The sequence below is a fragment of the Lissotriton helveticus genome, chromosome 2_1, assembly GCF_964261635.1.
Source record: "Lissotriton helveticus chromosome 2_1, aLisHel1.1, whole genome shotgun sequence".
Classification (NCBI taxonomy): Eukaryota; Metazoa; Chordata; class Amphibia; order Caudata; family Salamandridae; genus Lissotriton; species Lissotriton helveticus.
In genome coordinates this window covers 1,191,652,088-1,191,675,849 of record NC_136059.1, presented here as the reverse complement: position 1 = coordinate 1,191,675,849, position 23,762 = coordinate 1,191,652,088, and the positions used below count along the sequence as shown (strand labels likewise).

Below are 23,762 nucleotides of genomic sequence, written 5' to 3'. Positions count from 1 at the left end.
ATAACATTGACCCATTTTGACTAGAAATTTTTTTGTGTGTAGTTTTGAAAACTGAAAATATTCCTATAAAATCAGTTAAAGTCCGAATTCGAAAATACTCACCTGTGATCCGGAGAGAAGTCAGTACTGTACCTTTCAGCCCAGCACTGAAGCGCAAAAGTAATCCCTAGCGGGTTTACTAGTAACCTGTATTTTCTCCATAGGAACCCATGGTCTGCTTTTCTATGAAATTTCTTCTAAGTGTCTACTTTTGAAAACTGCAAATATTCTTTCAAAATCGTACGAAATACTGAAACGCAATTCCATACCTGTTTTGAGTTAAGCCCCGGTGCTGGCCCTAGGAGACTAGTGCTGTGTTACAAAAGTAACGCAATCGTACTTTACCTGTAACCTGAATTTTCTCCCATTGGATAACATTGTCAGAATCACCTTGATAAGTTTCTAAGTGTGAACTTTTAAAACAGCTTTATATTCAGGAAAATTCATCACAGTAACTAAAACGGTTTTGCTAATCTGGTTTCAGCTTAGACCCCAGGACTGAATCTAAGATCTAGTCCTGGAACTACCAAAGTAATCCATAAAGTAATCCACTGTACTTTCCTATGAAAAACCCATTGAGCTCAATGCTAGAGTGCGTTTCAGAACTGTGTTGCTTATTAGCTATCCTGTAATTGTGTATACAAACTTCTTGCTCCTCTGCAAAGTATTTACGAGAGTACTCGTACCTTGAAAAGTATATTTTTAGAACGGTTGGTTCTAAAAATAAAACTAGGAGGATATAACAATTGGCCTGGAGTTCAGTTCTTGAGTGTGTGAAACATTTTGCTGACAGCGTGTACAACAAATGCTTTACACTGTCCTCTGTTGCTGCCTTAATGCTCGACCAAGCTACCACTTTGGAGAGTAAGGACAGTTCGGCCTTTAACCTCTGTTATACCTCTGGGGTTGGTGGTCTCTATACACACTGTACTTCCTTCTAGTCCAGTATATATAGAGCCACTTTCTCACACGGACCGTAAGCAGTCTTTCTGGACAGAGCGGATGTTTTGGTCTTTGGATCAGGGATAAAAGTACTCACTGTCCGATACTTCTCTGCCGGTTGGAGGGTGGCTGAGTCCTGGTCAGAATCCGACTGGGAATCATGTATAGATAGTGATTCTTCTTGTGCTGCCGATGCTTCCTTGTCTTCCTCCTGTTGTCGACCGAAAATGTCGGGTAAACAGTTTGTTTACGCTGCATCTCTTGGTGTCGATCAAGTCTATCGTGAAGTTATTTATGATGAAAATGACTTTCATGACTCACAGCTTTCCTCTTGATGATCTGGCGAGAGGCATAAGTTACAGAGTGTTGGTCGATACAGGGTTTTTTAGAGTGACTTCGGACAGAAGCGGAATGGAGTTCATTCCATTTGCAGGTCATTCTCCGAAGGACCAAGTTAGTGAAGAAGAGGACCAGCCGGGCATGGCCTGTGTGCACCCGCTACGCAGAAGGGTGATCGCCTGGAATGCAATAAAACTGTGATCGAGACGATACCATTGAGCGGAGATCTACTAGAGAACTGAAGGGACCCTGACTAACCAGACTGCAAGAGATTACATTCAAACCAGTCGGCAGGAAAAAGAAAAAGCATTTAAAATGCAATAGGTCTCGCCTTTGATTAAGTTAAAGCCATTTGCTTTGCTAATGGTATTGTATAGCAAAGCAAATGGCTTTAACTTAATGAAAGGCGAGATCTATTGCATTTTGAATGCTTGTTTTTATAATACAGGGGAGAAAACCGGGAAAAGCAGAGAGGGGCCATGAGGATTAACCGACAGTGGGCGATGAAATAGAACAGACACGGTTGAAGAAAGAGTGAGCGTGCAGTGCTTAGAGGGACTTTTAAGAAAAGACCAAAAAAAATGGCTGCAGAGGTTTTACTTGCTCTTCCATGCTTAAGGGGACCGGCTGAGCCTCGGAGTCCTTCCCAGGCAGGCACGGGAAAACAAAGCAACATCTGGGATAGTGCCTCGAGGAGGCATTAACAGAGGCACCAGCGATCTGCCACGTTGCAGCTCTGAACTGCAAGGAGTGGATAATATGAAAGATGCTAGCAGAGAAGACGCTGGTGCAATATAGAAGCTTTGTGAAGCTGGGCTCTTCTCGTACTACAGCATTGTGGGATCCATACTCCCTGTCACCAAGCAGAGCTCACCCACTACAGCTTCCAGGGCCGCACACCCACTGATGCTGAGCTTCTCCAAAAAATAATTGCATAGGAGGCCCACAATCACAGACACTGAACCGAATGTCAAAACACTATAAAAACGTTCATTTAGACGGGATATACCAATGTTTTAAACCTGTACAGTAGGAGAATTTGAAAACAAAAATCGGGGGGGGGGGGGGGGGGGGGGGAGTGTACTTTCTTCATTTACTTCGATTGAGGGAGAACAATATTAAGCAGAAGGAAGCTGAAGTAAAGCACTTCTGGCCTTTTAAAAATAGGTATTCTCCCGTCTGAATCATGTCTGTTGGCATGTAAGCCAGATTGTGGCAGGCGCTGGCGCGTATTAAAGCAGGAGTTGGTTTGACCTTCAGCCTTAAAAGTAAAATAATTTGATGTGATTTTTAGAGCTATTTTATTTAAATGCTGATTTAACCATCTTTTTGGTTTATCTCTAAACTTTGGGCAACTCTGAATGTTCATGCGTCCATCCTGCTGCAAAATGTAAAATCAGTGAGAAATTGAGATTGATCTTACGAGGAAAAGAAAAAGTTTAAAAACCGTTAATGCTCGGTCATCCCGCCTTTGGTGTTCAGAACAGTCCTCCTTAGCATATCACCCTCATGCGAGGCAGGCTTGGCGCCATTGCAGCTTTACAGGGGGCGGCGCCTCTTTTCCCCTGCGAGTGTGAAACTGGCTTCTCAAAGACTGGGGGAGACTACAATGTGTTGGTATGCAAGTGATAAACAAATGGTCAAAAGACCGCATTTACATCCAAACAAATGGCTGGCTCTTATTTCAAAAGGCCCTTTTCTTAACACAGTACGAGGTAAAACCGTCCCCGCTTGTTATGCTGATGACGGCGGTTAAACTGAGCATCGGATAAGGCGCCCTTTCGTCATGTCGCTAGTAGAACGTAATGGACTTGGATTGCTTTAGACTCTGGAAGGAAAGAAAACAAGCATTCGCAATGTAATCGGTCCACTTAAGTTTAAAACAGGGTGGCACCGCTTCACGGACACTGCTCCTGGTTTCTAAATATATATCCTAACTTTAACACTGAGCGCAGTGTCCGTGAAGCGCCGCCGCGCTCAGCTTCAAAGTTAAAAATCGTTCCAGTCGGAATGACAAAAAGTCCTCACCCTGTAGTTTAAGGAGATAGTAACGCCGTCAGTAAAAGATCCAATTCCGGTGGGCGGGGCCAAAAGAAGACAAGACGGCAACAAGGAGGGACTATGAGGCCCCCTTTACAATAAGAAGCCAGCGTTTTGCATGGAAGATGACGCCAGCGAATGAGGAAGATGGGCGGGGCTTCAACTCTACCTGCGAGAGCTTCGGAATCTGTATCGATTCCAAGAAGCCCTTGTATGACAAGAGCAGCGCATGCTCTGCTTTCGCCAGCCGAGACCTAAAAATCAATCTGGAAATGGAGTGGATGACCATGGGCAGTATTACCAAGAGTAGTCTTCACATAGCCTTATGACTCAAAGAAAACTTCTTGGGACAAAAATAAATCATGAGCCCAACACTGGATGGCAGACTTGTGTAATGAATGTTTATTTACAGTACACATGCCTGAACATATATTTTAGATTTTCCATACAACCTGTTCCCATTACACCGCCTGGTGGAGAACATTCCCAGGCCCCCCAGTCCCCATCTGAGCTCCGATCCACAGGACTCAGACCAATCACAACGCTGCATTGTTATTGGCTTAGAGGTGTCTGTGAGCTTCTGGGCTCTTCAGCAATGATGGAGCTGGCTGCAAAAGATAAATGCTTTGTTTGCTTTTTAAAATATTTTGTACCACTGCCCTCCTGCCCCCCGCCAGCTGCCACCGACTCCCTCTACCCCCTTCCCAGAAATGGCAGTACTCATTACTAGGAGAGCTGGACGCACATACGAATCCTTATAGCATAGAACTAAACATAGCTCAGACTTCTAGCTCGTACTAGAAAACCGCATATCTCGCGATCACAAAAGAAACCTGTGCAAGGCCTTCAAATTAAGATGTTTGCGCTCCACCTCTACAAGTCAGAGCCTATGGCTACACAAAACTTAGTGAGCAGCCTGCTTCTAAAGAGTACATTCTCAAAAACAGTGTAAAATAGACCAGGTTTACAAATACTTGTAGATTTCAGGCAGTGACAAGGGGCCACCAAGCACAAAATACATCACCTAGCTTTACAAGACAAAGCCCAAGGAACATTACCTTTGGAAATAGTTAATGCTGGAGACCATTGTGACCTTAGAATATCCAGGCAAATGCTTCCATTACTGTTAATGTTTGGATGGTAAATTCGTGTGGTAAATGCAACCTGACAGAAAAAGATTAATAAAAAGGTTATTTTTGCTCTAGAACTCTGATTTACACCCATACCTTTTGCCCACACCAATGTGACATGAATTCAACCACATAGCTCACTTTCTTCAAGAGAACATATTGTATACTCAATATGGGATATTGGGGCAGGGGAAAGAGTCTACTTTAATTAGATGAGCCTTTGAGACTGTCAGTGCATAACTTGCAGATAATAGGTTTTAACAACGGCACTTACTTCACAGAATGTCTGTCAGCAAGAGATCACAACGTACCCTATTTTGGAGACGGGGTATTGTTGGGATGATAAGGGAATATCCACCTGCTTTAGTCAGCACAAAGGATCTTCCCAACTGAGCATCAATAAGAGTAACTGCAGCAGATAAAGCTCTCGAAAGTACATACAAGTGGGGAAGTTCACTGTTAATGTGATACCAAATTCATAGTTAAAAAAGGCTTAAAATCTGTAGGAGACTGAATCCGACAACTTTTGACAGTCATTCAGCTAAATACAGAGGCACTCCCAGCATTAACTAAAACTGCTAATGTCTACACAACGGAAGGAGTCTTGTGAGGAAAGCATTATTCTGGTTTTCCTGACATTTTCAAGCACTACTAAATGCTTCTTGCATGAGACAACCCTAGTATCCTTAGGGATCCCAGGTACAGGAGGTGAAAAGTACTGTCACTTAAAAATCTTTTAGACCCTGACAAGGCCCCAAAAAGTGTGGCTCACCCATATTTCAGAACGTCTTGGGCTGGTTGCAATGCCACCCAACATCACTTTAAAACACCCAAGCCCACTTCCCAATGGACCACTGACTGAAGGGCCACCATTTACCAGCTCGTATCATTTCAGCCAGCCACCCCAAAGTGATTTGTTCCACTATTCACATTTTTTGTTATAGAACTCACTGAAGCATGACTGAGGCTCTGCCGAGCCGCAGCTTGGCCCAACTCTTGTGCATCAATACTAAGAAACGTGGGGGTCCTCAGCAGCCTTGAAGCATGGTAGTGCTTTTGATATAGTCATTTGTGTTATACATTTAAACCCAACAGATCCTTTGAAAACAGTTCACTCAGCCTACTTAACACCTAGTGATGGCCTACTAACAAACAAGTATGTAGACTTGCCTTGGGTGGTTTGAAGGGGTAGTCTGTTGGAAAGTGAATCGTCAAGAAGAATACGCCACCTTGATATGGGCTATCGTTCTGCACAGACAAAAAATTTAAAGCAGTAAGTGATCAGAGAAATCAGTTTACAAGGGATATCTACTGCTTGAAAATGCCCCACATCTTATTCCCAACTGAGCAATTGGATTTGATGACTGGAAGTTAACAAATCCGTGCAGTTGTCGTTTGACAGATTACTATATTAGACTTTACATTCACACTTTTAATAGGAATTTCTAGCAACTTTTCCAAGACATTAACATATCATGTAAAATGCATGTGCTGTATTAACTCTGAATGTAAAACAAGAGGAACTGTGTATTAAGTGCTTGGTTAAACAAAGTCTTGAAACAGTAAGTTACATACCAGGTCTGATTTGATCTGAACAATAGATTTAATGGAGAGTCTAGCAGTAAAGTTTAATTGATAAAGGGAGGATGATATCTGCTGTAACCATCAATTTGCAAATGTACATACACAAGCTAGCTGAACATCCTTATGGTAACTAGTTGTTGGAGTCAGAACGACAATTTTCTTTTCCTTACTTTTAAAGCAGTCAGGTGTTGACCACAAAGGATCCTTCAGCCCCCAATCCCTTATAATTGGCTAATAGAGCTCCAAGTCTGGACCAAATAAACCAGAATTGATCATCTATAACAAGCAAATGTGTGTGCCACTTCAAATCTTGCAGGTGAGAGTGTTGCCTGTTAATCTATAACGTTAAGCTGTGAATGACCCGTTACCGCCAAATAAAGTTTTCCTTTCCGATTCACATCTTTTTCTACTGAAAAGCTGTGTCATGCTTCAGAATCAGAATGAAGGCACCAAGTAGACAGTGGCATCAAACAGATAGAAATGCTTATGGTTCATTGTACCAATCAATGCAGTCGACAACTTCATTAGAAATAGAAAACACAGTACCTGCTACATAACTTCACATACACTTCTGTATTAACAACGGTGTGGTCTCTCAGGTTTTCTAAGTGTGGCTTAATATCCAGGGACCCACTTCTTTAAAAAAAGATCCCAAGAACATGCCATTATTCTAAATGCACCTTAAAGTACACACACTCAACCTGCCGCCTATCTAGTTCAGGGACAAAACTAGAGAAATGGACCATGAAAAATTGCTCTAGGCTTTAAGCTCCGACACATGTTTCTCTATTATATGCATAGGAAGCTTCTCCTTTCTTGCTAAGGATAGTGGGACGTAGAGGAGCCACCCTGGCCTCCAATTTAGGAATCAACAAGTTATGCATAATTCTATGGGTAATCTCCCTCTCCTCCTGGCATTTCGTCCAGTTAAGCTAAAGCCCAGCTCACTTCTGCCTACTCAATTGGCACCTTTTGCGTCTGCAGATCATCTGGCGAAATAGGAGTCAGCAAAGCTTCAGTTAACTGGTTTGTGCTTGCTTCAGTTCAGTCTATATTTCTCTGAAATAGGGGTTGAATACTTGGTTGGTATCACCTGGTAATGCTCACTGTTCTCTACATCTAACAACTGACCTAGGGCCTCTGTGTGCATTAACCAGCTATACCCAGTCTGGTCACCCTCGTTACCAAGGTTTTTCTATGCTTCGAAAAGCTAAGATTTATTGTATACAAGGCACTTTTCAAATGTCTAAGAAAGAAACTATGGGCACCCCTTTAGATAGGTATTCATACTGCCAACTGTGATGATAACTAATATCTGCTCACATATGAATACCCAGATCCAAAACCAATGATATTTTTTATCTAGTCAGTATGAGTGGCATCCCCCAGGGTCCGCTGGAGTATGCGGGAGGGTGGCTCAGACAAGACTTCAAGTTAACAGTTCAAGCAGTCAGAAACTCAGACTGGCTCAACTTGTACATCCTCTAATGTAGAAAAGTTTAATAAATACATATATTTGGATACTCACCACCATCAACTACAGTACACCACATTCACTGTCAAGTTAGAAGATGACCATCTACCATGATTAAGTAAAATGTGAGAAGTACTTCTACCAAACTTCTTTCTTCGATAGTATTGCAAGTCAAATCAGAAACAGCGTATTTAGAATGTGGAGTTGAACTGTTAAGTTAGCACAATTTTAATGCAATATATGATGGTTGCACTCCATTGTGATCTCACTAAATGTAAATAGCTCAAACTACATAAAGAGAAGAAAGATCTTCTTGGACCCAGCATACCAAAATACTGATTTCATTACTTCAAGAAACTCACCTATCAAATTTGGAATCTGAAAAGCTGAAAGAGGACAGGATCGGAGGAGTCTTCTTCAATAACTGTTTACTTGGGTCCACCTGACTTTTGAAAACTGAAACCTTGCAAAATCTATCCTGTGTTTCCAAATCCAGCTTTAAAAATAGTAGTATACAGACCATACAGAGTTTAATTTTAGCCATTTGAATGATGGTATTTATGGCTTTATCATTTCGAATTACATCGAGAAGCCATACAAAAAAACAGCAAATTAAATTGGTCAAAGGGCTGCCCAGTCCAGTTCCACGATTAACTTTTTAATGTGCTGATTTCAGACTAGTTCAAAATTAATCATGCTTTGGCAACTATTCATTGTATTGTGAATTAATTTATAATTTTATAATCTGCAATAAGTAAACTATTTGACCTAGATGAAGTTTTATCCTCTTGATAGATTTGTTTGAGGCATGTAGTGCCGTAGATTCACATGCTTAACATAAGTCTGCCATCTGGTATTGGGCTCTGAAGTGCGCAAGTTGTTTTTCTTCAAATAAGTCTTTGAGTCATGCTGAATGCGCATGGTACTGGACTCCTTTGTTAGATTGTTTTCCGCTTGGAGGGTGAGGATGGAGTGTGAAGGATGATGTATTCTAGTGAGATATTTCATGTAGAAAACCGCAACTAACAGTTGCCCAGGAAGGAGTGTAGTGTGTTTTATCTAGGTACCTGAATCAATATCCTATTCTTTGCCCTTGTCCGGTTATAAACCAATAATATCCCTGCAACGGCACAGAAACCCTTTTTCATAATTCGGTCATAGCGCATGCTGTCACATTAAGCAAGCCTATTCCTCCAGCCCCCTAGAAAGCACACAGAGTACTTAAACAAATCCAAACCTCCAGCAAACCTGGGAAATCCCCTCTGCTATTGTTTTGATTTCGTCCGAGAACTCCTGTAAAACTGTAAGAACGACCAGTCTTAATGACATCTTTATTGACGTCTTATGTCCATCCTTACGTCAAACCCTGCACCTTTCAGGTATAAATATACCAACACTGCCTTAAGCAAACACACGGTGGTGGTGAATCTGGAGCAGCGACTACTTGCCCGAGAGCCCAGCTGATGCGAGAGCCCACGGACGCTGCCCCTCCCTTTTGACGCGCTGAGAAAGGACGCTGTCTTTTCTCTTGCCGAAAAATCCAGCCTACGGCGTTTCCAGCCTACCCTTGCGGGTGACTGGGATACCGAGTCCTGAGAGAGAGAGATACCAGCCCTCCTGCCTTCTAATACCCAGGTACTGAACTGACTAAACCCTTACAGAGAATTCTTGAGTCAGATTCTTGGCAAAACAAACTTAACTTAAACTGCTACTTACTTACTCCTTCCCACGTATTAGGCTTCGGTCAGGTACACCGGGGTAGGCGTAATTAGAAGCACCAGTTGAGTACGATTAGTCAATGTATATATGTATGTATCTATTTTATCCATTTTAAAGTATCATATGGCTAAGAAACCATATCAATGCTTTTACAGTATTATTTCATAATCCTGCTTTTACTGTATGCACTTTACTTAACTATAAGTATTGCAATTGTAGCAATTCATTTCTTTTGTATGAGGAAAGAGACTGCTCAATAAATATTGAAAAACGCCCGTCTCTCTTTTTCTCTGCAAATCTGGTGAAACTAAGTACGCACATATTGACTGAGTAAAATAGCTGTCTTTTGTTTTCACACGACTCTAGAGATACACTCTTATTCAGGGAGAGCAAAGTTGTCATGTTTTATGGTTGTCAGAAACTAAATCCCTTCTTGTCTATCCAGGGAGGTTAAACTCCTCCTTGCTTATTCAAGAAAGTTTCTAGTGAACTCTGAGCTAGCTGGCAAAAACTTAAGTCTAATATCGTCAGTAGAGACCTAGTTAACCTCAGTCCTACGTCTACACTACTGAAGATATTATTCCAATGCGCAGAGCCTATTGGGAATATAGGAACTTCACTACAGGAGGGTCGGCGCATATGAATCAACAGCACTACATGCCACAAATAGATGCTTACTGGGCAAGTCATATTTTCCGTTTTATGGCATATGTGGCTGTAGATACCAATGCTTCACAGACTTTAAAGCAGTTTTCTTCCCAAAGCGGAGGCAAACCGTTGTGAGTTGCGTTTGTTGGAATAATGTTCCAAAAACTGCTTGGCTCACATTGGCTTGTTGACGGGCGATAACATCTACACGGTAACGTTTTTCAAATGTGTGTGGTGTAATCCATACAGCTGCTTTACACATGTCAGCCATGGGGATACTGCCTGAAAAGTTATGGAAGCTCCCTTCTTTCTAGTAGAGCAAGCATTTGGAGGGATAGGTAGCTTTCGTTTAGCTTTGGTGTCAAGTTTGGATACATTTTACAATGCAATGTAAAATACTTGCTTTAGACATGGTCCCCTCTTTGTGCGGTTAGAAGAATGCAAAAAAATGTTAGGTCTTTCTGAATGATGGCGTTCGGTCAATAGAATACACAAGAGTTCTCCTTACATCAGGTTGTGTAAAGCTCTTTCCGCAACAGAATCAGGCAGTAGAAAGAATACTGGCAACTCAAATTAATTGGAACTGAGAGACCACTCCTGGAAGAAATTTAGGGTTGTTAGCAGTACCACTTTATCTCTATTAAGTTGAAAGAATGGTTCTTCTAGAGTCAACGCCTGAAGCTCACGGACAGGTCTGAGTGAAGTGATTGCAATGAGAAATGTAACTTTCCAGGAAAGGAACTGGAGGGGGCATGAGTGTAAAGGTTCAAATGGGGGACCTGTTAACCTTGTTAACAGAACAGTGAGGTTCCACACTGGTGTTGGAGGAACTCTAGGCGGGATAACTTTTGAGACCCTCTAGCATAGCTTTAATGACAAGAATCCTGAAGATGTGTTTGTTCTCGGTTTTGGAGAAATACAGCAACCGCCCCTAGGTGTAGTCTTATGGAACTGACGGCGAACCCGGAAATTTGTAAATGGAGAAGGTAACAGATATTGCCATGAGGCTTTGCTGTTCATGGGTTAATATCCTTTGAATGGCAATAGTGAACAAATAGTTTCCACTTTGCCGCATAGCATGCTTTAGTAGTTGGCCTTTTTTTTCCCTTTTTATTTCAATTTTCAAACATACAATCGCCTTCTACATATATCTCACAATACAATATCTTTTTGGTCCAAATGTCCAACACAATATAATACGAACATGGTACGTGTGCTGTTCAGCAACGATATCACATCAGTGGGTTAACCGCGTATGGGCTTTACCCCCTCCCCACGCCTATTTTCACATCGTCTGAAGTACACATATTCTCATGGAATGTGAACGATCGAGGCCATCTAAGAGTGGGTATGTACCCCTTCCACATCACCAAACCCGAACAATAACATGTCTGTTGCAATGAACCAGGTGGCTGCTAAGTCTGTAGATCTACAGCCTACACCCCCTTCCCTCCATCTGCATGCAATGTCAAATCCTCATGACCCCATATCTGTGGCAACCGAATCTCCGTTACCTAATTCAGCAGTCGCTCTAGCGATTAGATAGCATGGGGGGGGGCAGACGTCATTCGGCCTAGAAGCCACCGGTAGTAATTGCGCATATGTGGCTAGCCTTTGACAGGTAATTAAATCATCCATCCATGTCTTAAATTTGGGCGCCCGGCCCCTCCCCAATCTGCAGGCCACCCTTCGCTTTGCCATGAGAAGTGCCATAGCCACAAACCACCTGTGTTCTGCCTTTACCAGAGTAACAAACCCCAACAGTGCCAGTAAAGGGTCCGGTTCCAGTGTCTCATCTACCATTTGCTGTAACGCCTCAAAAACCTTATTTCAATATTCCCGAATGCTCGGACAGTCCCATGCCAGGTGCAAAAAATCCGCCCGAGGGGCGCGACATCTGTCACATCTACCGTCCTCCCTCAGTTTAAATCTGTGCATCTTAGCAGGTGTATAATATAATCTATGGAGGAACTTATAGTGTATGATGCGGAGTCTGCTGCTCGCTGAAACCCTCTGTGTGACGGCAGCAGGTCTCCCACTGTGAATCGGTCAGCTGTCGCCCAAATTCTGCGTTCCATTTCACCAGCGCCGGAGCTGCAGGTCTCTCTTTTTGAGCATGCACAGTGTTGCAAACTAGGCGCATGGGTTTGGGCCTTTCCAGCATTGAATGCAACAGGTTCAGCCGTACTGGTACGCCCAGAAACATGAGGGTGATTGCTTTTATCCCCTGCCTTAGTCTAATATATAGAAACACATCCAACGGCGTCTGCATCTCTTCCGGACACGTGCTAGAGCACGGAACTCACTCTCATGGTACATATTCTCCCCCCCCCCCCCCCAAGTAACCAAACCATATTTGCCCCTGAATTTCCTAAACACTTCCTCTTGCAGCAATGGGATGTCCGGGTGATAAGTGAGGGGCATCAGTGGTGTATATGCCAATGGCACTTCCAACATCTCCTTGATCTTGTGCCACACCTTAAGTGAAACAAAGTGCGTTCGGTTGCCGCTCTCTTTGACCGATCTTGCTATATATTGCCCCATCTAGCGGGACAGGGTGGGCCAGCCAATGTTCCGCCGCTACTTGTGGCATATAGCGAGGTTGTTTAATCCAAAACCACACAAAGTGTGCCTGCGCCGCTATAAAGTATAACTCTAAATCCGGTATCCCGAATCCCCCTTGGGAATAAGGTCTAGTTAACACTTACCATTGTAGCAGAGGCGGTTTACCTCCCCATACTAGTTGTATTAATTCAGATTTCAGGGTTTTAAAGAAATAGGAACCCGGGTAGTAGGGAATATTCAGAAATAAATATAGCACATGCAGGAGTATCACCATTTTAATTAAGGAAGCACGTCCTGCCATAGACAGGGGAAGCGCCACCCATCTCGTCACACAATCTCCGATCCTGGACATAATAGTCCCATAATTTGCCCTCATCAATTCCTCCCTATCCCTTGTAACCTTGACTCCAAAATATTTGAGCTCATCTGTACACCATTCTAAGGGGTAATCCATTTCAAATCGCTCCACCGCCGCTGTGAGTGGAAAGAAGCTAGATTTGGTACAATTGATCTGCACACCGGACATTCTCCCAAAAACAATGAATTCCCGCAGTACAGGGTTCAAATTCTGTTGTGGGTCACGGATATATAAGGTAATGTCGTCCGCATACAGCGAGATAAGTATCTGGTGCTGAAAGCACCGCAATGCCTTATCATTGTGACTCTGCCTCAATTTTGCCGCAAGAGGTTCCACTGCCAGCGCAAATAGTAGTGGCGAAAGAGGGCACCCCTGCCTCGTTCCCCTCGTTCTCAAACTCTTGGGACGTGTGTCCATTAATCAAAACATTCGTTAGGTATAGAGTAGTTCAATCCAAGCTAAAAACAACGGTGGGAAGCCTTCATCACCCCGAATAGGTATCCCCATTCCAGCTAATCAAATGCCTTAGTAGCATCCAAAAATATAGCAGCCATGGGGAGATCAGGGGAGGTGGTGTGCAGGATCGCAAATAGCGTTCTTAAGTTATGAGAGGTTGCCCTGCCAGGCACAAACCCCGACTGGTCTGGCAGGATCAAATGTTCCATCAGCAGACTATCTTGTTGCTATCACCTTAGCTAAATTTTTCACGTCTCAGTTGAGCATCGAAAGTGGCCTATAGGAGTCACAAAGGTCAAGGGGCTTACCAGGCTTTGGCAAAGACAATATCAGCACCTCCCTCATCGACCGCGGCAATAGCCCCACCTCTAATGCGTCTTCATAGACTTCCCGAAGTACCGGAGCCATGAGGTCTATATACGTTTTATAAAATTCCACCGGAATGCCAATGTTGCCTGTGGCTTTGCCAAACTGCATGCTCAGAATGGCGTCCCGCACCTCATCTAGCTCAAAGGGTGCACACAAGAAAGTCCTCTGTGTGTCGCTCAGCCACCCCAGTGCCATATCCCCAAGGAAATTGTCCAGCTGCTCAGCCGTGGTGCCCGTTGTGGTATACAATGTGCTGTAATGTTCCAAGAACGTTCTAAGTATATTGTGTGTATCCCGGTGAGTGATGCCTATCGAGTCTTGTACTTCCGTGACAGCGTTGGGTCATCGTGGCTTTTTCACCTTTTGCGCCAGTATTCTTCCAGGCCTGTCGTCCTCTCCATAATTTCTGGCCACCCAGTACTTGCTTTTGAATTTCGCCTTCCTCTGCGCTTCTTCCATGTACAGGGACAGTTTTTCCCGAAAGGCTATTTGTGCTTCTGAGGTGGGGGCGTCCGCAAGTTCCGCCTCCAGCCTTTTAAGATCCCTATCAAGAGCCCTGATCGGGGCCTGAATATCCTTAAGTACTCCCGCACCTTTCCCTATACAATATCCCCGTATCGTTACTTTAAAGGCCTCCCAGATCATCTCTACGCTCTTCATGGAGTCATTGTTTCGTGTAAAAAAGTCAAGTATTTCCTCTCTCAGTTCTTCTTGAAAGACCGTGTCTAACAGAATGGAGGGATTCAGCCTCCACGGGCTCCGCGGTACATTAAAATCCGAGGAGGAGAGCGCCAATAATACCGGTGCATGGTCAGAGTATGTTCTAGCAAGATTCCTTGTGTCTGTTATTGCAGGTGCAAGTCCCCTCGACACCAAAAAATAGTCCAGTCTGGCCCATGAGTGTGCCTGCGCTGTAAAGTGCGTACCTTCCCGGTCCTGTGGGTGTCTGTGCCTCCAAGCGTCTATCAAACAGTAAGCCTCCTTGATGTCTCTGACCACATCCTGTGCTCTAGTGTAATGGTGCAGAGCAGAGTGGGATCTATCTGCACCTGGATTGTACGTGACATTGAAATCACCTCCCTAAACTATGTGTGTGGCTTCTATTTCAAAAATCTTGGCCCATAGGCCTTCAAAAAACCTGGGGTCATCCACATTTGGACTATAACAACATACTAGAAGGACAGATTGTGTCCCCAGTCTACCCCACGCCATACAATATCTCCCATCCTCATCGCATAAGGAGCCTGCCATTTGGAATGGCACCTGCCTCTCAACCAGTATGGCAGTCCCACATGCATAGCCCGAATAGGACGAAAAGAGCCTAGTCTCGGTCCATTTACTTCCAAAAGTACTTAGCCTATTACGTTGGCAGTGAGTCTCCTGTAGCAGAGCTATGTGTACATGGTGGCGATCCAAATAAGACAAGACCAGCCTCTTCTTACGGGGGGGGGGGGGGGGAAATCACCCAAGCCTCTCACGTTCCAAGTTAGTAAATTAAGGTCAGTGCTAAGCGCCCCAGACATCACGTCTACCAATCCACATCTCAATCAATAGGAAATAGGGTCGGGCCCTCCACCCGGCCAGCCTCCCACCTGTCAATTTCACAATACCATAGTTCTCCTGAACCCTCTTGTACCTCTGGACTTCCATATGTTGGACCTCACAATTTGAAAACTATAAACTCCCAAACACCCCTGCGATCCTCCCCCTGCGATCCTCCCCCCACCAACCTCTCCCCCTCCCCCTGAAGCAACCAAATCTTGCCAGCACCCATCACCCCTCCCCCCCACCTCATCCAAAATGAACATGCAAAGTCTGGTTCCACAACAGCTGGATAGCTGCCAAACATTAGTGGGTTATACCCTCCAGGGGCCTACTCTAGAGGGCCTCACAAGTTCTCCTCTCCCGTTAAGGCCCTCTGCGATGTAACACCAAGGGACCCCCACTACGGGAGAGGCGGTCCGGAGTCCAATATCAACTAACTGGTGCACATCGGAACTTACGTTAGTGTCTTTAGACTTCGTTATTCTCATACTTGCCACCGGTGTTTCGACACTCACTTCGTGTACTCAGTGCGGGCGTCCTTCTCTGGCCGGAGACTATCTCTTCGACCCACTGTGGCTCTCGCGATCTCGATTTTGCCGTTTCATTGAGCGTACGTATTCATCCACTTGAGCGGGGTTAGTGAAAAATTTCTGTTTGCCCTGATGCGTCACTCGCAGACGAGCTGGATATAGCAGGGCATAGTCGATCTGTGCCTCTCGAAGTTTTTTCCTGACGTCTATGAACTTTCTGCGTTCTTCTTGCACCATGGGGGTGACCACTGTGGAAAGCAACAGCTTCTGTACATATTCTTCCATTTTGCCAGTGTTTGTGGATTCTGGAATCCCCACCACGCGTATATTATTGCGCCGGCTGCGCGCTCCCAAGTCCTCGTTTTTGGCTGCTATAGTCCTCAGGATGTTATCCATTCGAGCCAGTTGAGTCGAGTGCCCAGCCGTAACATCATCATTGTCCGAGATACGCCTTTCTACTTCCACTATACTTTCTTCATGCGCATCCAACTTGTGCGCAATTGCATCCATTCTTGACGACATGCGGTCCACCTTGTCTACAACAGTCGCGAACCCCTGGCGCATTTCTTGCAATATGTGTTCCATGTCTGCACATTGCGATCCAGTAGCTTGTGCTTCCTCCATAGCTCCCGCTTTCGGCTGCTTGCTTCTGGAGCACTGATTTAGCATTCTCAAAGGTGAGTTTTGGTTGTCTGCCGTCTGCCTTCCCCATCGTATCCTCGGGCGCTGCACTTCCTGTGAAACGGGGGGGGGGGGGGGTTTAGAGAGGCCCGCGCGGCATCTCTGTATCGTTGTTTTATGCTTCTGCTTTGGTTTTGTGTTTCCTTCACTCACTGCGTTTCACCACCCTGCGTGGGGCCTTCGACGAGCTCTGTCACACAGCAAGTGGTCCTCCGGGTCACCACTACCACCCACTTGTTCTGGGGAATGAGGCACATACACCTCGCCACCAAGTTATGCTATGCCTGGCTTATAGGGGTGTTACCCTGGCACCTCTTTCAGCCCTCTGCACCGGTAGGCGACTGGTCTGCGCCCTGCAATGGTGTTCTAAAGGGCAATACCGGGGGCGTAGCGGCACCTCAGCAGTGCCCTCAGAGGAGAAATGTCTGTGTCCTCCAGCACCCAGCGTGGGTCGCGCGTGGGGTTCTGCCTCAAACGTCGTTCACCGAGGCGATCGGCACGGGAGAGTGGGGGAAGCCCCCCGACAACAGCAAAGTTCGTAATGGCTATCCCCAGGCAGCAGCAATGCCTCTTGCCAATCGTGGCGCAATGGCAGTCCAGTCTTGCTTCACTCACCTCTCAGTGAGGGTTCCTCGGATCCCAGCGCTGGGCACCATGCACACAGACCCAGGGCGATTCGTGCATGGCCACGCCTTGGTGCTCCCCGCCGCCTACCCTCACCCAGCTAGGCCCTGGATGCAGTTCCAGTCAGGCGGAAGGCCTGGGCCCGTAATGACATGTACTGCAGCAACAGTTCTGTGTACCGGAGAACCATATCAATTCAGGCAAAGTTAGGAGGCTGCTGCTGCCTTCCAATGCGGCCTCTCCTCCTCCCCTCCGTTGCGGGCAAATCTGCAATCCTAAATGCCCCCCGACGCACCCGAGGATGTGCCCCCGTCCCCCCGCACCCCACCTCCTTGTAATCCTCCACGTAGTGGCAGCCGCGACTGCCCTCAGCGCTGCAGTCTCCCCTCCGGGCAGCTGGGTCGTCAGCCAATGCCAAGGCTCACTATTCCACTCGCGATGGTTGTCCTCTATGTGCGCTGCACTTAGCGCGCCGGCTCGCTCCAGTACCTGCCAAACAGTCCGCAGCACCTCACAATTTCTCAGGCGTCTCCGCACTTCCCATACAGCCACTGGGCCTAACGTCCGCCCTTCACGCCACGGGCTGTCGCATCCATTTCTTCCGCCAAGCACTTCCGACAGCCTTCCCCTCTGCAGTCGGCCAGGTTTCAATCAGATCCTACCTGCTCCCGCCGCATCCGTTCCGCACTAAAGTTGGACCGAGTGTCCGTCAGGCAGCTGGGTACAGCCCCCTGGAATTTCGGACGTATGCCCCAAGTTGTCAGTAGGATAAATTCAGGATAATTGTTCCGGACCTCAGGAGCCTCACGCGAGTGCAGCCATTCAGTTGTGCGCCCTCTAGTGCCCCCTAGTAGTGGGCCTTCTTGCCTCTTTAATAATATCCATGTACTGTTGCGGGAGATACAAATTCGGAGACATCTGGAGCCAGATTGAAAGATCTGGGGTTTGGAGGTCTTACTGCTCCTTGGTTTTGAGTTAGCAGGTCCTATCAGTTGGGTAGTACTTGGTGTGAGACTACTGAGAGTTCCAGTAGCGTGGTGAATAATGGTTATCAGGCCCATGTGGGAGCCACTAGGAGTGTCAGACATCTACCGCAGTTTAAGAATCACAAACTAAAGCAGCGGTAAAGGTGGAAAAGTGAAAGCAAATATCCCTGACCAACTCATCCATAGTGCATTGCCCTTGGACTGCAGGTTTTGGAGCCTGGAGGCGAAGTTTGGGCATTTGTCATTTTCAGCCGTGGTGAATAAGTCTTTGTCCGAGTTACACCATTGTTGAAAGAATGCAGACAAGTCCACAACGAACAAGACGGCGGAATTAAACAATCGAACAATGAAATCTAGGACCATGCGCACTGCAAGCAGGAGGAGGAGTCACTACACCTCGTGACTCAAAACACTTTGAAGAAATACAACTTGCACACTAACGAGTCCAACACTCGATGGCAGAATTATGCCAAGCAATTGTATCTACAGCTACACATTTCAAACATTTTTACAGAGTTCAATCACCAACTCTTTTAATATATTTTTTGTGATTCGCATTTTTGTTATAGCCCAGACAATACTGTAGGCTAAAACGACCATGAATATGAATAGACAGTTCATTTGAAGTAATCCTGCATAGCAGAAAAAGTTGGTAGAATATGTCAACAGTTAGTTCATCATCAACTAACTCCATGCACCCTTCGCTAAAGGAAGTGCTGTGCCAGCAGCAGCATCTGCAGTCTGCGGTTAAGGACCGTAGATGAAGAGCAAAGGACATTGAAAGGTGCTCCTGGCTCAACATTCGCTTGATTGGGCTACAAGAAAGTTCAGAGTACTTAGTTGTTCCTGGAGGAGTGGTTGATGACTATGGTGTTGATCGGCAGGGTCCCCAAGCTCACAGTTTGAGTGGGTGACCATGTACAGGGGTGTGTACCCCCTCCAGTCAGACGGTCACTCAATTTAACTAAGGGGGCTAGAGATCTGCTGCTGCAGCACTTCATACCAGATGGAACATGGCTCTACAACGGCATCATGAATGCCGAACCTGAATACGTCTCGAAAGTTCAAAGACGGCATGCATACTTTGTAGCTGTTAAACAGCTAATCGATGGGCATGAAATATGCCCTTCAGTTTATTGCAAAACAGAGGATGGTGGAGAATGACACTACGCATTTGTACAAGTCTCATGACCAAGCTTGGGCCGGATTACAGACAAAGGGAGCAGGCACCCTGCTAGATATGGAGGGCCTAGAACCCTCCATATATAGAAAGATTAGTCAGGCTGGAAGGAGTATTAACAGGGGTATGCGTGCGTGGCTGGCTGGCTGGCTGATGGCTGAACAGGCTGCCTTAAAAAGGTACTAGCAGTTACCAATGTTCTCCAGCACAACAGAAATCCATCTGAGGTTCTAGCACCTGACAAGCATTTGGAATCAGAGGAGGGGGTGGGGGCTACTGGCTCTGTAAACTCAGACACTGAGTGGTCATATGGTTCTGCGTTTACGCAGAGAGCACCTGATGATTTCTCAAACATTACAAGGGTCTCAAGACATTGCACCCAGGACTTAAGTTACAAACAGACTCTACAGTTAACAAAGACACCAGCGCTCCCAACTGCTTACTAACGTGATTGAACGTACAGACGGAATATAGTCAATTGATTTGTACATTATGAACTGGTTAAACCCAGGTCTTCATTATGGCAATAGACAAGTACTCTTCTTTGCTGTGATTGGGATTGGTATTTTTGTTTATTCTCTTCTGGAACACACTTGCTTTGGGTACAAGGAAACCACATCCTGGGAAGTTTGGGGGAAAGGGATAAAGAGCTGGGTGGCGAGGATGCAGACAACAGGTCGGCACACTATACCCGTATGACTGTCACAGGCACTAGTTACAATATATTGACTTGTAATCTACGCAGCATGGCCACACCCAGGAAACGTCACAGGATCCATTTATTTATTTGAAAAGTTTTATATAGCGCTGGCTAGACCCGGAGGTATCAGAGCGCTTTACATGAGGTAGAACATTGTTTCAGAACATTGTTACATAGTTACATCAGTTGCTGGAGCGTCGCATAACATAGAAAGGTAAACAGTATAACATAGTTACCTGAGTTACTAAAGCATGGCATAACATAGAAAAAAACAACAAGGGGGAAAGTACTTCAGGGGATACAGAAAAAGCAGGCTGGAAAAGGGGAGACAGTCAAAGAATCACAGAGGGAGGAGGCAGGGGGAGGAAAAAGAAATACAACGGGGAGACGAGGAAAGCAATGTCTGATTTCCGGCTGGGTAGGTGGCGGCCGAGGGGTGAACCAGAGCCAGACTCCTCTATAGCTGCATAGGACAGCTCCACCGGGCATTGGCCAAGGTTGCTCGGGCACCGCAGTAAGTACAGACAGTTATGGTTTCCGCCCAGGGTGCTAGTCAAAAGTTCCATCAAGAGCACCGTTCATGGTGTTATTGGGAGGCGCCATTCGCCTCATCCTCCAGCTCGCCCCCAGGTCAAGAGTGGTGAGAGGGGACGTAGAAGGGACAGTTCCAAAGTCTGCAGATCTACCCCATTCCCAGCAGTAGTAGTGAGTGTCGGGCATTTGTGCAGGATCCCAATGGTAGGGGGACCACTCCCAATCCTCTTCTGGGTGTGTCTCCCTTGCAAATGTGGTCCCTCACAGAGAGGTCCCAGTAGCACCGGAGAACGAATGCTGGATCCCTTGCCAAACAGGGGAGAAAAGCGTGCTTTCGTGGCATATGTGCAGGTAAGTAGGCTCAGTTTGAGGGGGAGAGCCCCCCCCCACTCCCCCCGACCCTGTGTAGTCACCAGTGTATCTGAAGCGTTCTGTCAGCATGCTTCTCGTCCAGCAGTGACAGCTCCCCAAGTAGAGGACGGTGGCCATCTTGGGGTCAGGCACAGAGTGAGTTTGTCTGATTGTGAGAGGAGGTGCTTCCCAAGACTTGCACACTTGCTTCTGCGGGTTCAGGATCACAGCTATCCCCCTCTAGTGTGGATGCATCAACATTCAAGGATAATCATTGAAATGAAGCTCCGCGTCGCAGCAACCACAGACGGCTATATTGCTGATTGATTTGCCGATAGCTACATCATGGGCGCCATCTTAGGGCCTGGCTCCACTCTGGAGAAAATCGTTGTGCTGGTGAACTCAGATTTGTGCAAAATGCATTCCTTACAGTAAGCAGACACAGTCTAACTTAAAATATTGGTTTGTGTTGCTGATCTTTACAACACAACTCCGCAAGGAAAGATAGAGCGCTTCCCGTACACTTCAGCCGCCATCTTAGTGTCAGGCCACTTTAATTGATGATTGCCGCAAGGATAGGAAACACTGGTCATGGCAACAAAATTAATTATGCCTTGTCGGAAAATTAGGTCGGAAAAATCCTTACGAAGAGGGCGCTCAGGAGGGCAATCCGGTTGTTATTCTGTACCCTCTGTGCTGGTTTTGCTGATGTCTTTAATAATCCGCAATATTTAATTGCCGCGTTACTTCGTCCGACAAGGATGCAGCAGTGATTCTGCTTTAATCAGCGCCTTACAGCCTGTGTGCCTCGTGCTCAGATCAGCAGTCACCTGGTAGCCCCACGCATACAGCATATCTGCACGAGACACCTCATAGGCTCCAAACTTCGGAAGCTGTCTGGCCAGTGGAGGGAGTAGACATACGAGAGCACATGGGGTTCCTCCAGTGAGTCACAACATGTATAGATGCGGAGGACAGGTGCGTGGTTGTTGAGGGAACACTAGGTGGGGATCTACTTAAACTGGTTGAGGTATATGTTCCCAATAGTAATTACTCCATATTCCTGGACTCTCTCAACCAGACTTGCTCCAAGAATGCCTCTAGCCTTGGGGAGTCATTTTAACTGTGTACACAATACTCACATGGACAGGTCGCCTTGCCCTCTGCCAGGTACACAAGTTGTGAGGGCATCAACATTTTCAGCACTGGCCATCTAAGAGTCAGCTGCATGATATTTGGTGTTTAATGCACTAGGAGGCCAGGGTATACTCACTGGTGCATCAGCTCCACACAAGTCTAGACTATTTATTTTGTACTGACGCACTGCACTCTGGCCTAAAATTGCAGACACTGAATATTTAGAGTGCACCCTGTCTGATACTTTTCCTCCTTTGCCTGGTCCTCACAGGAGTTCGAGTGTGTACGAATACACCCATGTAGAAGCTACACAGAGGCGTTGCTGGGTGCCCCATTCTGGGAAAATGGATACCTACAGCAAGTGCATTTTTGCAAAAAACAAACTCTGCCTAAAGCAAATGCTAAATGGGAGATATTCAAAGGGGTTGCCACTACTTGAAGCACCAGACTAGCATTGAATAGGTGCATTCTGGGAAAAGAAAAGATACAGCAACTTGGAAAATTGGCGAGCACATCACAGGAGGTGGAGAATCAGGTTAGGGAAATGCAGAAATCGGATGCAAAACATGTGCAGTGTTGAGGGCTTATGAACTACAGGCGTATGCCCAGCGACAAGGAGAGAGTTAAACCGTGACTTATATTGGCCTGGCTGCTGAGATCGGAGATACCTAGGACTGACAGGTGCCATCAAAATGAAGGGAGGGTTGCTACTTAACAATCAGGAAGGCATTAATAGAGTCTTTGTGGATTGTTCTTTTACTGTACTCCGCTCCAGTAGCTTGATTAGGGGCTTATGTGTGCTCTATTCCCTTTTCTTAAAGTATACCTGTTGCAATTCCAGGAACTACAGACTGAAAGAATTCAGGCAGTTATGCCCCAAATGGCTAGGAATAAAACATGAGGCCCAGATGGGCTCTCGGGGTAATTGTGTAGCACAGTGTTTCCCAAACTGTGGTCCGCGGACCCCCAGGGGTCCGTGACACATTCCCAGGGGGTCCGCAGGCAACAGTTTTAAAAGCACAGCAAAGTTTATTGTATAATTAGCAGCTTTCCAGCAGCAATAAAAGTGTCACGATAAAGCCAGTGATTAATGAACCTGCTGGAGCGTGAGGAGAGCTTTGTTTAGTGGCAGCTTTGACTTAACTAATGTAGCACAGAGAGTTAATGTGCCTACTGCAAAGAACGTGTAACATGCATTTTATGTGCACAGGTTCGTGGTTACTGCTTTTGTCACAGAGATTCTTTTGTTACTGTGCACTTCATAAGTGACAATCGTAATGTAGCAGAGGGACCTATAAACTATCATCAAAGAGCTGCTTGCAAACTGCATGGTACCAGTTAGTAACTTTTGTTTTTTCCCAATTATTCATTATCCTGATGCTGCTAAAAAGATTTATTTGGGTGGAAATACACCTTTAATGTTAAAGTCAGTGCTAGCCACTGTGTTATGTTCTGAATCCTGAGTTTGTGCTTTTTCAGACCAAGCACTCTTTAAACATTTTATATACACACTGTTTTACATGTACGATTCAATGTCTCTATATGTGTGTGATGTAAAGTGCTCTGACATCCTACAATAGTATGAGAGATGCTATCAAACAAATGAAATACATGTGACAGAGGGGCTATTACTTCAATATAAAATACTAAGGGCCAGATGTACGATCCATTTTTATATGCGTGAACGGGTTCGTGAACCCACTTTCCCATGCAAAAACGTATTGGGCCATGTACATTGCCTATTTCGCGAGTCGCAATTTGTTTGCGACTCGCTAAATAGGTTTTGCAACTTGCTATTTGGAAGGGGCATTCCCTTCCAAATAGCGAGTCT

The 23,762-nt window shown here is 45.7% G+C and overlaps 1 protein-coding gene across 1 annotated transcript in view; it reads right to left on the bottom strand.

Moving 5' to 3' along the window:
• The window catches only part of UBE2D3 (ubiquitin conjugating enzyme E2 D3), a 184,859-nt gene that overhangs the window by 85,667 nt on the left and 75,430 nt on the right, over positions 1-23,762 (bottom strand). Inside the window, exons 4-5 of the mRNA XM_078676070.1 lie at positions 5,661-5,738; positions 4,419-4,524 (exon numbers count right to left, since the gene is read on the bottom strand). Of these exons, the coding sequence (XP_078532196.1) occupies positions 4,419-4,524; positions 5,661-5,738 (184 nt within the window). The remainder of the gene's footprint in view (positions 1-4,418; positions 4,525-5,660; positions 5,739-23,762) is intronic.